The sequence below is a fragment of the Gallus gallus genome, chromosome 8, assembly GCF_016699485.2.
Source record: "Gallus gallus isolate bGalGal1 chromosome 8, bGalGal1.mat.broiler.GRCg7b, whole genome shotgun sequence".
Classification (NCBI taxonomy): Eukaryota; Metazoa; Chordata; class Aves; order Galliformes; family Phasianidae; genus Gallus; species Gallus gallus.
The window spans coordinates 16,101,423-16,117,378 of NC_052539.1; the positions used below are offsets into that span (position 1 = coordinate 16,101,423).

At 41.3% G+C, this 15,956-nt stretch overlaps 1 protein-coding gene across 30 annotated transcripts in view; it reads left to right on the top strand.

Annotated features, from left to right (window-relative positions):
- Nucleotides 1-15,843, top strand: part of MCOLN3 (mucolipin 3) — a 42,737-nt gene extending 26,894 nt beyond the window's left edge. For 26 of the 30 annotated variants that reach the window (XM_046944643.1, XM_046944654.1, XM_046944650.1 and 23 more), the window contains 14 exons: nt 763-992; nt 2,229-2,396; nt 5,671-5,824; nt 6,288-6,372; nt 6,453-6,549; nt 7,133-7,232; nt 9,162-9,274; nt 9,355-9,504; nt 11,086-11,187; nt 11,299-11,421; nt 11,992-12,198; nt 12,598-12,727; nt 13,743-13,884; nt 14,589-15,843. In XM_046944643.1, the coding sequence (XP_046800599.1) occupies nt 763-992; nt 2,229-2,396; nt 5,671-5,824; nt 6,288-6,372; nt 6,453-6,549; nt 7,133-7,232; nt 9,162-9,274; nt 9,355-9,504; nt 11,086-11,187; nt 11,299-11,421; nt 11,992-12,198; nt 12,598-12,727; nt 13,743-13,861 (1,778 nt within the window). In that variant the 3' untranslated portion in view covers nt 13,862-13,884; nt 14,589-15,843. Of the gene's footprint in view, nt 1-335; nt 453-762; nt 993-2,025; nt 2,397-5,670; nt 5,825-6,287; nt 6,373-6,452; nt 6,550-7,132; nt 7,233-9,161; nt 9,275-9,354; nt 9,505-11,085; nt 11,188-11,298; nt 11,422-11,991; nt 12,199-12,597; nt 12,728-13,742; nt 13,885-14,588 lie in introns of those variants that run through there. The other 4 variants (XM_046944659.1, XM_046944658.1, XM_025152975.3 and 1 more) reach the window with 3 other exon arrangements.
- The last annotated feature ends 113 nt before the right edge of the window (nt 15,844-15,956 follow it).

Genomic DNA, 15,956 nt, shown 5'->3' on the forward strand with positions numbered 1-15,956 from the left:
GTGCAGCCCTGAGGAACCGGAGCGGGGCTGTGCGGGGCTCACCTGTCCCCATCCCTGCTGGCGGTGTCCGACCGCCGGTTCCGAACTTGTCGCCACCTGGCAGCTGAGCTCCTCGTGATGCTTACCATTACCTTCGGCCTTATTGCCGGGTTCATGATCACCCGTGGTTTCCGTTCAGGCTTTTACGGCTGTAGCAATCGATATAGTGGTGCTAAGTGCCAGTTAGTTGCTCAGGTAATGTATCTGAATTGCACTTGGCACGCTGGGGCTCCACTTCCAGCGAAGAATGATGCTATCACTGACGTCTGAAAAAAGCACTGTTTGTCTTGAAAGCTGCATTTCTTTTGGGTACTGGGCAGCTGGTGGGCAGCTGTGGGGAACGCCAGCACCCGAGGGAGATATGTGCCCAGAGCACTGCAGAGAGGCTTTGGTGCTCTTCTAGACAGGAGGAAGTGAGTCACAGTGTCCTGCGTATGTGGTGCTGGTGTTGGGAAAGAGAGGGGAAGAGGTTTTCCATAAGTGACTGCATCATTCCAAAAGGACAGAAATTCCATTTGTAATTGAATGTTAAATTACCTGTATGGGTTCTGCCTCTAGAGTGTGTGCAGCATGACGAGTTAGCTCCTAAGCTCAGTGTAACCTGTGGGTACCTTCGCAGAAGACAAACAGCTCTGGGGCCCAGGTTGTCAGCGCAGGCTGATCTAATGCTGCTGTATTGATGCTTGCATGTTTTCCGACTGCCACAGACGTTTGTCATTTCAGCAATGGAGACTCCTGAAGTGGCTGTAAGCAGCTGCAGTGCTCGGGATGACGAAGGGCTCTGCAGCTACGGACAACACCTATTGCTGCCACAAGAGCTGGTGGCGGAAGACCAGCTCAGGAGGAAGCTGAAGTTCTTCTTCATGAACCCATGTGAAAAATTCTGGGCTCGGGGCAGAAAACCTTGGAAACTTGGGATTCAGCTGCTCAAAATAGCAATGGTTACCATTCAGGTGAGTACTGTGCAAGCAGGGACTCAATCCAATGAATTCAAATGAGGGGTGCAGATGATGAAGGCTTTTCCTTGGCCTACTGTGTAGACTGAAAGAGGACAGAATGCAGAACTGTCTTGATCACACAGATAGCGTGTAGATCTCAGGATCCTGGGTGACATAGTTTTCTTAAACTACTGACTGAAAAATAGATTTCCTGAGAGTGGAGATGAAAGGAACCATCTTTAAGGATTTTTTTTTTCTCCTTTTCCTCTCTGGTTGTTATCTGTCCCATTTTACAATTAGAAATAAAATTTTATGGCGGGAGAATCTAAATAAGATCTGTGGGATTCAGAGAAAATCTGCCAATAGGTAATTAAATCTTTGTGCTACTGATTTGCTAGTGCATTCCTGTGGGTCTTCAACACCCAGCTTGCACACAGACTGCTTTAATGCCTTTGTAACCACTGAGTTATCCTTATCAAAAACTAAATATCCAGTTTGCCTCATGGCCATAAAGCTAATCCGTAGACTACTGGTTCACTACTTACCTCTGATGAGTTTGTTCCCAATACAGCCAGACGCTAGTTGTGAAACAATAGGCACTGAGGAGAACTGTGAGCTCCTGCAAACAATAGAGAGCATTCTTCTGGGAACCTTTCCCGTCCTGGATAGCAGCTAGAAGGGTTTTATGCTAATTTCAAGAGCTGTTGCAGTATGTGACAGCTCTGAAGTTATCCTGTTACAAGCACCTTTTTCATCTATTACTGTCAAGGCACCTTTTACTCAAACCTGAGAGAAAGATGGTTTTTTGCTTTTGTTTATTTGTTTGAGTTGTCCTCAATTTACCTTTTTTGCACTGGAGTCAGGACTTCAAAGTGAGGTCTGGTTATGTCTTGTCCTGCCTTTTTCTCTGAGAAACACTTAGGTTTCCTAAGGCAAGTTCTATTAGTGTCGGGCTGAAGTAACAATCACAGGTAACAGTATATGGGTAGATTGAATTTGAGATAGTATCCGTTTCTTTGTGAAAATGCAAGTCCTTAGCCAAGAAGCTGCTCATTGTGTTAAAGGAACGTTCTTAAAACCCATTGTTTCCTTAAAACTTTCTTTTGACCAGCTCTGAAATGGAATAGCCTGCATGTAAGTGCTGTGTTTACCAGCATGATGAGAGTAACCAGCTGTTTGTAGGACAGAATTCGTCTATGGATGCAGAAGTCAAATTTGTCTTTGAACAGGAAATACAAATGTCTTTTTCAGCTGGTGCTTTTTGGATTGAGCAATCAAATGGTGGTTGCTTTCAAAGAAGAGAACACTATTGCATTCAAACATCTCTTCTTGAAAGGGTACATGGACAGAATGGATGATACCTATGCGGTATACACACAGACAGATGTCTATGACCAAATATTCTTTGCCATCAATCAGGTAAGGATCATCACTGCAATGTATACAATATACATGCTCTTTACCTGGGTGCACTTTCTTCCTCTTTCTTCCTGGATTGTGTCTGAGATTGAATGCATGCACCTGTTGCTTAATACTAGAATATTGACTTGCTTACATAGTAGGTAGAGGGAAAAGCTTGTATCCCATCTATTAAATGAAAAATATAATGTGACATACAAGAAGTAACACATCTTGAGTTAATGATGTCCTGGAGACGTACTTTTCATGAAAAGATAAGGTTTCAAACACTGCTTTTCCTACGCTGTTGACAAGACTTTATGTTGAGGTAACAAAATGGGATTGCTGAGTATTTAAGATTTTGTATTGAATGGGAGACTACTCTGCTGGATTTTCCTAAGCACAAGACCCTCGACCTGTCACTTTTTTTTAATGGATTCAATAACTGTAAATGCTGCACACAGTGCTGGTCACCAGACAGGCTCAGACAAGGACTGGCTCTTTGGCACATCCATGACTTTGAGTCTCAAAGTCTGTGTAAAGGGCAAGTGTCGGAGGCACTCACTCAGACATAGTTGCAGCTTAGTGCTTGCAGGTGAGCTTTCACAGGTCAATCCCTGTCCAGAGTCGATGTACTTCTGCTCTTCAATTTTTCTTGCTGTTGGAGGCATATTTCCTTAGTGGCATTAAAGTAACATGGAGTTAAAAGGAATAGGAGTGGTAGACTAGAAAAACCTGAAATGACTCAGATCTCACTGCTCTTCCTATACCATAAGTCATTAAGAAAAATAGTGATGCTATATCAGTTGCTAAATTAGTTGAATAGCGTTAACACTTTAGGTAAAGCCATTTCTGGAATTAACTGGTGGAGAAATCTGCTGGTTTTTCAGGAGCAGAAACAGACTGCCTCTCATTGCCAGAGCACTGGACTTGTGCAGACACCCCTGGAGCTAATGAATAGATTCTGTTCTCAATGAGCTGCTTGGATTTTAGCCAGAGTGCTTTGCAAATAATGAATTACACTTTCAATAAGGGTTGTAAAAAGGAAAATAATACACAGCAAACAGGGATTTAGACCCAAATCCTGCGCTTCTTGCTTTTGCCAAATACCTTAAAGCAGATGTGTCCAACTCATGACCCTCAGGCAGCATGCAGCCAGGCACAGCTGGCACTGCAGCCACCCCCTACCCTGCACCATCATGGTGGTGGCTCTGCCCCACCGCTCTGCACAACCATCACTCAGCTCCAACTGAACACCAGTGCAATATTAACCCCACTCTGGGCTAAAACTGGGACATAAGGAGGTCTTCAAGATTGCCAAAAAATTATACGAGTTTTGCATATTTGTGACTTCAGTTTCAGTCAACATAAATATATTACATGTGAATTTTCAAATAGAATGTACAGAATTGCAATCAAAAATCTGATCATGTCTCTTTACCAGACTTTTATAAGACCTTTCTCACCAGAGAGAAGTACCCCTCACTTAACAGTCATGTCTTATCTGTGTCATCACCTTCTGGCAGTGTGTACATTTGTGAACAACTGTACTCAACGATGAAGTACAGGAGTAAAATTTCATCAAAAATCTCTACTGAAGACCTTGAGAACTCACTAAGAACTGCAACCATTTCCATCAAACCAGACTAATGTGTTAGTTTCACAAAAACAAGGTCAAATATCCCACTGGTTTTATATTTTTATTGCTTTACTTATATACATAAACTACAGTATATATTTTTCAGGGGCTCCTCTGCAAGCAATGCCTCCTGTTTTATTATGTTGGCCCAAAGCGTCAGGGACAGATTTTAGTGGGATGACAGTAGAGCTGAACCTTCCCACCAGTATCCCGTTATATGTTAGTGCCATGTGACAGATGGCAGCAGAGGGGCAGTCTGACAGCATGGTTTCTGGCATGGAAGTGTGTATGAAGGAAAGGTGTGTCATTTAATTCCTCCATGCAGAAAAATGCAAGATCTTGCCACTGGATCAAGGCAACCCTCACTATCAATACAAGCTATACAAGGATTAAGTGCAGCCCTGCCAAAACAAATGTGGGAGTAGTGGTGGATGAGAAGGTAGACGTCAGCCAGCAGTGTGCCCTTGCAGCCCAGAAAGCCAACCATATCCTGGGCTGTATCAAAAGCAGGATGGCCAGCAGGGTGAGGGAGGTGATCTTGCCTCTCTGCTCTGCACTATTGAGTCCTTCCCTTGAGTACTGCATCCAGATGTGGAGTCCTCAGTACAGGAGAGACAGGGACCTATTGAAGCACATCCAGAAGGCCACAAAAATAATCCCAGGGATGGAACACTTCTCCTATGAGGACAGGCTGAGAGACCTGAGGCTGTTCAGCCTGGAGAAGAGAAGGCTGCGACGTGACCTGGTTGCAGCCTTTCAATATCTAAAGGGGAGCTGTAGAAAAGAAGGGGACAGACTCTTTAGCGGGGTCTGTGGTGATAGAACAAGGGGAAATGGCTTCAAGCTCAGGGAGGGTAGATTTAGGTTGGATATAAGGAAAAAGTCTTTTACAGTGAAGGTAGTGAGGAACTGGAACAGATTGTCTAGGGATATAGTTGATGCTTCATCCCTCAAGACTTTCAAGGTGAGGCTGGATCAAGTTCTGGGCAACCTGATCTAGCTGTGAATGTCCCTGTACATTGTAGGGGATTTGGACTAGATGACCTTTAAAGGTCCCTTCCAACTCTAAGGATTCTATAAAAATTGTCACACACTGAACATTTATAGAGACAAACAGTGGATGTGAGCACAGTGAAGGGGCGGGTGACGCATTTCAGCAGTGGCAAAAGTGGCAGTGGATCACCTGCACTGACACATTTTTATGAGTGTGGCATGCAGGTTCCTGCTCATTATTGCTGGAAATGCACAGCTACTCGTGGTGGCTGTGCTGAAAGAGAGTGTTTTGTAGCTGAGAATGTTCTCTATTCCACAGTGTTATTATGCTCTTTGTATCAGTTGTGGTTTCCATAGAAAAAAATTAAGAGGCATTACTTTTGTAGTGACCTTTGTAGAAGCAGCCTTAGACAACTGCTCTTTACTCAGCGCAGCCCAGGCAAGCCAAAGGTTGTACACCCATGCTTTAAAGTATTTGAAGACTCAGCTGTAGTGTGGTGAATATTTCCAAGTTCTTTAGATGACCTTTTATTTAAAAAGAAAGGTTATGGCATAAATCTAAACTCTTGTTACTTTTTTTTTGGTGTTTGTTAGCTTGTTTCCCAAGAGATCAGTAGTTTTGGTGCCATCTAACTTTGTTAATCTCATTGTTCTGAACTCTAGTACTTACAGTTGCCCAACATTTCTGTTGGAAACCATGCTTATGAGAAGAAAGGAGCAGAAGAGACAGCTCTGGCTGTATGTCAACAGTTCTACAAGCAAGGAACCATCTGTCCTGGAAATGACACCTTTGATATAGACCCAGAGATTGTGACTGGTGATGAATCTAACCTATTGTATTATTTCTTTGGGAGGAGGGACCCTACGCTTACAGATATATTCTTAGTGAAAATCCAGTATTGTACAGTTGTATCAAATGATCTGTACTGAACTTACTACTAGCCAAAACTGGTAAGAAAACTACTGTGTAACTAATCTCCCTTCCAGGGAAACAGTCCTTTATACCTACTGCACAAAAAGTGATGCTGTTAGCACAATGACGGTCTAATATAAAGCTAATTTCAGGAGCCTTCCCAGTGAATTCATGCTGAATAAGTTGGCTGGTGTTCAGAAAGCCAACGTATTTGTAACCAAGACTCTAAAGTGACTCATCACTTAAGCGTGCTATCTTTACTGCTCTAGTCAACTGCACTTCACAGCCTTGGGAGTGGGAAGGGCAGATTACAGTTAAAGAGCATGATAACCCCTGAGATATTATTGTGAGTACTTATCCATTGCAGACTGCTTGTACATTGAGCCGATGATGTCTTTAGACAACAGAACAGTGGGAAAGCACAATTTGAATTTCACTCTGGATTTCCACAGGTAAGGGGGAGTAAGTACCTTCTGCATTGGTGTCTTTGTGCATTTTCTTTGCAAAAAACTAACGTGAGCCCCTGTTCCAGGCTCGTGGCAGTGCAACTCATGTTCAATCTGAAGGCAATCAACCTCCAGACCGTCCGTCACCACGAGCTCCCTGACTGTTACGATTTCACCCTGACGGTACACAGATGTCTGCCTTGTGTCTTTCAGTCCAAAAATGAGAAACCATTTATGTTTATCTACTATATGCAGTCAGTGCAGATGTTTTCTGAGGAGTGCCGGGCGCCATTCAGTGTCCTCAATGGAGTCTGGATTACTTTGCCATGAATTAGTACCCTGTACTCTACTCTCAGGTGTTACTGTAGGTTAAGCTTTGAGCACATCTGATACAGTCCTCGTGTGCTTGTTCAGTTTACAGCTTTTGTAATCTAATCCCACTGAAGTATGGGAAGAGCATGAACCTCTTCTCTTTAGAGAGATGTTTCTAGGAATATGTTGTGGTTTTTTTTTCAGGCCACGGGGATGTGGGTCTGTACTTAAAAGAATTCCACCCGTATTTCGGTATTTACTTAATCAAGTAATACCAGGTTTGTTTTTCATTTTGTCAAGACTAGAATAAACAGGAGTTACTTTAATCCTAAACAGCTTTCATAACTTCTGCCTGAGGAGAATTATTCTGAATCATTATGCAAACTTAGCAGTACCATATACTAAATATATAATGTTTTAACAGTCACTTTTCATTAACTTTTTGTTACCACAGATAGTGTTTGATAATAAAGCCCACAGTGGAAGAATCAAAATCAGTCTAGACAACGACATAGAGATCAGGGAATGTAAAGACTGGCACGTTTCTGGATCAAGTAAGTGACAAAACTTAAATTTTCATGTTAAACTAGCGTAATGTTTGTTAATCTTTAGTTAAAGATGAAGCACTGTTGACATACACAGTCCAATAGGTACGCTCTAAATCCTTTTTTGATTGTTTGTTTGTTTTTTCTTGAAGAATTGTTCTTAAACAGCTGTGAAACCTTGTACCATCGATACTGTTACAGCAAAATGTTTTCATCACTCTGGTTTTGGCTATTGAGCTTAAGCTGCTCACTGGTTACGGCAGGCTGTGAAGCATTGCTGGAGCACCAGGCAACGGAAGGACATGCGATAGTGGTGGAAAGCTGAAACTGATTCACTCTTATTTCAGGACTTAACAGCAGGCAGATAAGGAAGCACTGTTGCTAAGGGCTGCTAGAGTGAAATAGCTAGAAATAATCCTGATTGCTGCTTAAACATAGGTTAGCGTGTACCTGAGTCTAACTGAGATGTGCAGTAAGGCTGAGTATCTATCTTAAATAGTTGATAATGGGAGCACCCTTTGTTGGGAGCTAGTATCTCCAGTCAAAACTTTGCCAGAGATCTTTGTAGATTAAAGAATCACTTTGAACAACGGAAGCTTTGCAGGACTTTAAATTCCACTTGTTTTTTCATTTTTTGTTTGTTTGTTTGTTTTTGTTTTTGTTTTTCCTGATGAAAGAGGTCTATTTTTCTATTTGTTGCTTTCTCTTTTGCTATACCTGCATTAGTAAATTCCCTTGTGAACAGCTGGTATTAAGAAAAGGAGAGTTATTTTTTTAAGATCCTAGCTGGAATTAATTTTGTGAATTTACTGAAATGCATCACAGAGGATGAAACAAACTGTTTAAGCAAACATATAATCTGCTGAACAGTTAATCAGCTAGCTTTGTTAGATGCCCTGTTATGAATGTACACCAGATGGCATGCTACCTCTAAGAGATTACTTGCGCAGTAGGATAAGGTTTTGGTAGCAGGCCTCTATAATAATCCACATTTGATATTGATGTGGATTGCCCCTGTTACAGTTTTCAGTATCATCTCCTGTACAATTTTTTGAAAGCCAAGCAAAAATATGAAGGCAGTGTTGTCAAATGCTGCTGTGCTGAACTATACTGCAGAACCATCTTGTTTGGCACCAGTACACGTGTTAGAGACTTCTAAACAAGAAGAAGGTGGACTTTTTCTGGATGGTTGGTACCTTTGTGATGTCAACTAGAGTATTAGCATCCCATTTTGGAGACTTGCTGCCCATTCTTTCTACCTTAGCATTAATTTTCTTCAATTTTTTTCTCAAATGTAGTAACTTTTTTTAGCATTAAAAGTCAAATCCTTATACTAACTCCTCCTAGATTCTGCTGTATGATAAGGATAAGAAGGAAAAAGATGTCTAGCAGTAGTTTTGGTGCAAAAATTGTCCTTAATTGATTAAGAATGTTATTATTAGTAACAAAAGATATGGAGAGCTCATGTCTAGCTCAGTGTTGGTCATAGCTATCTGAGCAATAGTGCAAATTAGGGACAGAAGAGCCATCTGATAGTCAAATTCTGTTCTGGAAGAGAAGATGTAAAATTCCTGAGATTATTTTTTAAATAAATGTTGTGGCTCAAAGGGCCATTCCAGTGCTTGCAAAACAGACAAGTCCTACCTCCCATTCTGCAGCCTTGTGAGACACATTCACACTCTGATATATGACATTTTTGATGCGGTGTCAACCTTTCTAAATTAACTGGAGTGGTATTGATAGTGCAGATATACTTCTGTGTCTTTTGAAAATGTCAGACAAGCTTTTGTGGGAAAAATGCAAGGATTTGTCTTAATTCATATAAACATAGCAAACATCAAAAATTGATTCATACTTCAGTACTCAAGATAAAATGCATCTGATTATATATAAACGCATGATTATGTATATAAAACACTTATGTTTTTGTTCCTGCAGTACAGAAGAATACGCATTACATGATGATCTTCGATGCTTTTGTCATACTGATCTGTCTGAGCTCATTGATCCTTTGCACTCGATCAGTAGTCAAAGGAATTCGGCTCCAAAGAGTGGGTATAAGTCTTCCTTTGGAAAGTCTTTGTGTTTTGCATTAGTCTAATAATTTTTTCCCTCTCTTTCTTTCCCCTAGGAATTTGTAAGTTTTTTCCTATATTATTACAAGAAAGAGGTATCTTACAATGATCAGATGGAATTTGTCAATGGCTGGTATATCCTCATTATGGTTAGTGATGTCCTCACTATCGTTGGATCAACTCTCAAAATGGAGATACAGGCCAAGGTAAGATACTCACACTGTTAGGTGGAAGCAATGCTGGCTATTTCTGTCTCACCTAGGTTTAAGTCTCTGAGGTCTCTAGGCTGACTATCCTTGATTCTAACGGGCACAACATTTTGAAACTCTGTCTTCTTGTCTGGAATTATAACTCAGATGTATTGTTCCCAAATATCATTATGTATTATAGTTCTAATTCTCTTTACTCCTTTCAGGTGTCTCAAAGGAATAAAATTATTTCATCTCTGAACATTTAAGACTACTGACTTCCTCTCTGCCCCATTTAGGACCAGTTAGATTTACTTATTATTATTATTATTTTAATTTAGCATTTAAGTTTCTATACCACATTGAAAAAGTGTTTAACTGGCATAAACTTAAGCATCACTTTGCTGCTTTCCTAGCTTCTGGTTTCCAGCATGTACATAACACTCAGCCACAGCCTGGTTTTAAGCCTTCAGTTTCTAAAATAAGCTTACTGCAGAAAATAAATAAACAAGCATGAAATGTTGGGCAACAAAGGTTGCAGTACGTTATGCTGAAGCACTCTAGTATTCAGATCATGTTGTTTTTTTTTTTTTTACTGAATCTGAATCAGACTTTGAAGCATAGCATTGCAACACAACAGACTTTGGACAGTGGTGATGAAAGGACAGAGCTGAAATCGATCTGGTGACTGCTTGATTATCACACATTGCTCTATCTTATTTTAGGAGCTGTAAACTTTAAAGTAGAAAGGAGCTAAGATGAGAGAGATGTCCATGCTCACTCAGAAGAGGTCAATTCTTTCACAGAAAGTAGTGAACACTTTTTATTTAACTGTCCAGATATGAGCATTTTGGAGAAGAGTTGCACCTCAAGGGACAGGGTGTAGGGTAACTTGGATGAAAGTGGGCCAGATGGAAGAAGAACAGCCAAGTGCTGATAAAATATACATGAAGCTCTGGTTAGAACTAATTAAAAGCTAATTACTCTTCTCCTTGACAAATTCCTACATCTCACGGGTCTTTGCTACATAGCCAAATCCTCCTTAGTATTTATCTGAACTCTGCTGACACCTCACAATATAAAAACAAACAAACGAACAAAAAGCTTTATCCACATACTGGAAGAGCTGTTTTTGCTCTGTAGTTCTAAAATCAGGTTTACACTGTACGTTGGGATGTGGTAGAAAAATCCCAAGGCTGGTATGGGGAATCTGCTGATGCAGTTGCAGTGCCTGCAGGTCTGGGAACAGCACGAGGTGTTTTCAGGGCCTGTCGAGTTATGCGTTGAGAAGGGGATCTCTGCAGCTGCAGTCCATCTGTGCTGCTGCCTTGCAAATAACACTTAGCTCGTGGTGAGCATCTGGTTCATCAATGGTAATTTTTAAAGGCATGTGGAATGAGTAACACTTCGAAAGTTCCCTTACTCTTTGGTGGCACTTCTGCTCTCTACAGCATATTGCCCCAAACTAATTTCTAATGGGAGAGATTTCTAAGGAAAACAAAGCTCCTTATTAAATCTTTGTTGTAATGAGAGTTGCAATTTAAGACCTGTCATCTGTTATAATACTTGATTCTTTTTATTTTTATTTTTTTCCTTTAGAGTCTGACAAGTTACGACGTCTGTAGCATACTCCTAGGAACATCCACTATGCTGGTGTGGCTTGGAGTCATTCGCTACCTCGGTTTCTTTCAGAAGTATAATGTAAGGATCTCCTAAGATCTTCATGCTGTTGGTATTTATTCTGTTTGCTGCTGTAAGACAACAAGAAGAAATGCCTGGTTGAATTCTTACTGTTTGCATTGCTTTCTGCAGCTTCTCATTCTAACACTGCGAGCAGCACTACCCAACGTCATGAGGTTCTGCTGTTGTGCTGCTATGATCTATCTAGGTTATTGTTTCTGCGGATGGATTGTACTGGGGCCATACCACGTGAAGGTAATATACTCAAGATTAAAAATACAATGTGAATAATAGAATAGATTCTAAATAAATGAGAGTTTACTACTGTTGTCTTCTACGTTTCCATGTCAAGGCTTCCCTTAGTACAAAAATCATTCATCTTCAACATGATGCTACTGTTAGAGCAGCCTGACTGTCACAACATGGTCAGACTTCCCTCTGGTTGTGAAAGCTCTGAGTCAGGAGCGGAAGCTTCTGTGACTTCCAGTCATATGCTGGGAGTCCCGCGTGGTATTTTGAGAAACAATTTTGATCTCACAGAACACTGTTATCAGACTAAAGCTTTGGCGATATTATCCTTTTTTAAAGTGAAATTGGCTTATCAAATAGCAAGAGTTTACAAAAGAATGGACTGGATTCCTTTTGTGTATAGAAGGGACAAGCTTTCCTCATTCCATAAGTGCTTTCTGGTTAGCACTGCGTGTTGTCATGCTCTGGGTATACAAAATGTTCAGAGGAGCCAGTCAACAGTCATATATCTCTTTCAGGTTATGTACAGTCTAGGCCCCCACATAAAGTGGCAATGATGTCCTTGTCTTTTTCCAGTTCCGTTCTCTGAATGTGGTTTCTGAATGCCTCTTTTCATTGATAAATGGAGATGACATGTTTGCCACTTTTGCAAAAATGCAGCAGAAAAGTTACTTGGTTTGGTTATTCAGTAGAATCTACCTCTACTCCTTCATCAGCCTGTTCATCTACATGGTGCTAAGTCTCTTCATTGCACTCATTACAGATACATATGAAACTATCAAGGTAAGCATGAACTCTTAAAATTTGTTTGGAATAAAAAAGGCAAGATTGGTGCTATCCAGACTCTCATCTCCCTTGATATTTCGGCTTGCTGTGCAAGCCAGTTTTATGAATGAATATAAAAGCTATTTTGAAGGCGTGGAGTGATTACAAGAGATTTTTAATTCTATCCTAGTTTGGTTTTCTTATAAGTCCATCTGATTTCCTCCCCTAATGGATGCTTATTATCAACTAAAAAGTAGAAATTTCATATTCAGATCTCTGAATCTTCTAATTTCACGCTTGAATAATACCTGAAAATTGGTCTGGGGAGGCAAGTCTTACTTTATGTTCTTATCATATTGCTTTAGTCTGTTCTGTGCTTCAGCCTTGTTAAAGGTTTAACTAAATATCAATTTTTAGCACTACCAACAAGATGGCTTTCCAGAGACAGAACTTCAGAGATTTATATCACAGTGCAAAGACTTACCAAACTCTGGAAGGTACAGATTAGAAGAGGAAGGTTCTGTATCTCTCTTCTGTTGTTGCAGTGGTAAGTACCTATGTTAAAATTATGCATTAATGTATACGCAAATGCAACACACCACAAAATATCCCCGGTATAATGTTTATGAAGCACACCTGATTTGGGGGGACAAGGAAAAAATAAAACACTGCAATAATAAGAAACTATTTGTAATGCTCTATAATGAAACGCTTGAATGAAAAGTCTGTCACTGTTGCCACTGCTAAAACACGCCACCCACTGCCTCACTGTGCTCACATCTGCTGCTTGGTCTGCATAAACATTCAGCAAGCATCAAGGAATGTCAATGGGTGCCATTTTTTTCCACATGGAGGAATTCAGTGACAAACCCTTGCTTCATACACACTTCCATGTCAGCTGCCATTCTGTCAGACTGCCCCTCTGCTGCCGTGCGACACAGAAACAAAATGTAACAGCATATTGGTGGGAAGGCTCAACCATTACTGCCATCCCGCCAACATCCAACTGACACTGTGGGCCAACATCATAAAGCAGGAGGCATTACTTTCGGAGCGGCGCTATTAAATACACACAGTAACTTGGAAACACTGTATGTGTCATGTGCAAATATTAATCCTTTCTGTACCAACAGTCGGGACTTGCTGAACTCATTCTGCGTCCTCTTATCCACTTTTCAATTATACTTTACCCAGAGGTTCCCAAACTTAGATGGTAGCAGGCCAGAAACTTTTGGAAAGAATCAGCTCGCAAAGGCTTTAAAAGAGCACACAGCTTAAGTATTGTTATCACAGCACTTAGAGAAGGACTGCCTAACTTCCACTACAGAGAGCATAATGCTTCAGTTACTTAACACTTTGCTTCTTCAGGACTACCAATTGCAGGATATGTGGTTTATATTTAACCCGGCTGGCTGCAGCTCTGCGCCTTGCTTGCAGAAGGGCCCCTTGGTGCGGGAGCCGTAAGCACTTGCAGCTTCCTAAAAAGATCCAAGACATTTGCATCTCCTTGTCATGGGCTTTTCTGGGTGTGATGTGTTGTTAACTGTCACGTATCTATGAAGGAGAGGAGATGGGGGCATGTTTTGGAACCAGGACAGAGCAGAACCTGCAGCGACACCGCCTAGAGCTGAGAGCCCTTGTTCCGACCGGTTGCCTTACTTGGGATGAAAGTGTGGGATGAAGTGGAGCAGGCCTTGCTCCTGGGTAAAGGGCGCTGATGTTAATATTTCCTTTTCTGTGCACATCTCTCAGTGTAGTCAGACAAGAAACTCAACACGAGGCAGGGATCAGAACTCTAGAAAGGCATTTGAAAGTGAAAACCTGACTGCTCTCAAGCAACTTGTTGTTCAGGAGGACAGGGCAGCCTGCAAAGCCCTGGATGCAAATGGAGCTGCAGGCATTGAAGTACCTGGTTTTTGAGTCTTATTTCCTAACTGATTATTTGATTATTTGATTTTGGTGGCAAATGTGAGCCACGTGTGCTCCTCATGCTATGCACATTAGCACTCCAAACTGGTTATACCTGGAAGGAGCATGATTTTGTCCCTAGAAGCTAGACCAGGGGCTGCCTTTGTGGTTGCCTGGAATTAGTGGACATAACTCCTTCAGCTCAGTTCTGTGTCCTTCTGGCTTTACTTTGAGACAAATGATCTGTGGGAACAAACGAGTATCTCAAGCAGTAAAGATGATACGGCTTCTGTTCCTTCGATAATCATGTGGGCCTGCAATACATGTGGGGATCCTCCTAAGTCTTTCACATGTTAAAAATGTTTTACACTGGTTCACACTTGTTTCTTACCAGGCAGATACATAATTAGATAGTTCAGATGCATTTTTAAGGCTTCTTGTACAATTTAACTATTATTTTGGTGTGTGCACCTGACATTTTTTCCCCCTCTCCTGCACAGGTCCTAGTGAACATATCTGATGGTGTGTGGGAACATACCACGGAGGCTCCGAAGCAGCACACGTTGCAGGAAGTGGGTAGCATAGAGCTGGTGGAAAATCTTACACCCTAAATCTAAATGCTTTTCTCCAAAACCAGTGTAAACCTGTGGCAAAAGCTTGTGATACACTTACAGCCTTTCTGGTCAGGCGCTCTCACTTCTAGCTCAGGTTTGTTTGGTTTTTAGCTTTGCTCTATTTGTTTCCTCAGTTAAAATTTGCTAGACTGCAAAGGGCATTAACAAGCTGCCTGTGTTCAGACTTGGCTAGACTACACGGGTAGACTAGGAAGGCAGTAACTTTCAACACGAAGAAATAGCGCCAGACAACAGTGACTTTGAGCATCAAGCTAGCCCTCAGTACTGCAGGCATTCTCTCTCATGCAGTGAGCGAATTAAAGCACTCTGGTGCCCTCAGCAGTTTTCTTTATCTGTAATAATCGTGACAATAAATTAAAACTATGAAATTTGGTGGAACTTGTTTCTGGAGACAGCGCAGTGGGTTGATTTACAAGCCATTCAAATATGGCTTTGAGCATCAACTAAATATTTGTGTGAAGAGAAGCACCACGTGAGGAATATGGCACTCTCCTCTCAGAGAGGCGAGGATGTGAAAGGCTGGAAATGAAGTCGGAGGGGGGAGGTGAGTGGGGAGATGTGGATGTCCCACAGCCAGCCCCAGCCAGAGTCCCTTACAGCATTCTGCTGGGCAGTGTGCTGACCTTACATTTTTAAGGCATGGTCAGGGCAGAAGCACTTTCAAAGTATATATTTTTAAGTAGAGAACTTCCTTTAGTGTACCAGACTGTAAACCTGGACTAAGGTAAAGACACAGACTCTGAGAGTCACATCTCACCACACATTAGAAACTGATGTTTCCTACCAACCTGTATGACCTGGTACTGTCTGTGGCTGTCCAGAATATTAGATCTTACACAAGATCAGTTCCGTCAACTTAGTTTGTATAGTTTGCTCGTTGTGATACCGTGCAATGGATGCCTTATTTCCTATTGTCTCTTCACTATCGGAGCAGAATAGAAAGACAAAGGAAAGCACGTTTTAGATAACTTGCATTTTAAGCACCAATCCCGTAAGTGTGTGTGAAATCGGGTGATGAAATTCTGTGTGCTGCGCACCAACACAGTGGGCACTGAACGCCTTTTGTCTGCAAGTTTACTTACTGTAAATGCACTACAATAAACACCTGCAGTCGCGATAACTATTGTGTGTACGGGTGGTCATTTCGAGAGTAAATATTTTGCCAGGTTAATAGATAAGATTAAAAAAAAAAAAAAAACAAAACCCTGAACAATATGTACTATTGTACATTTC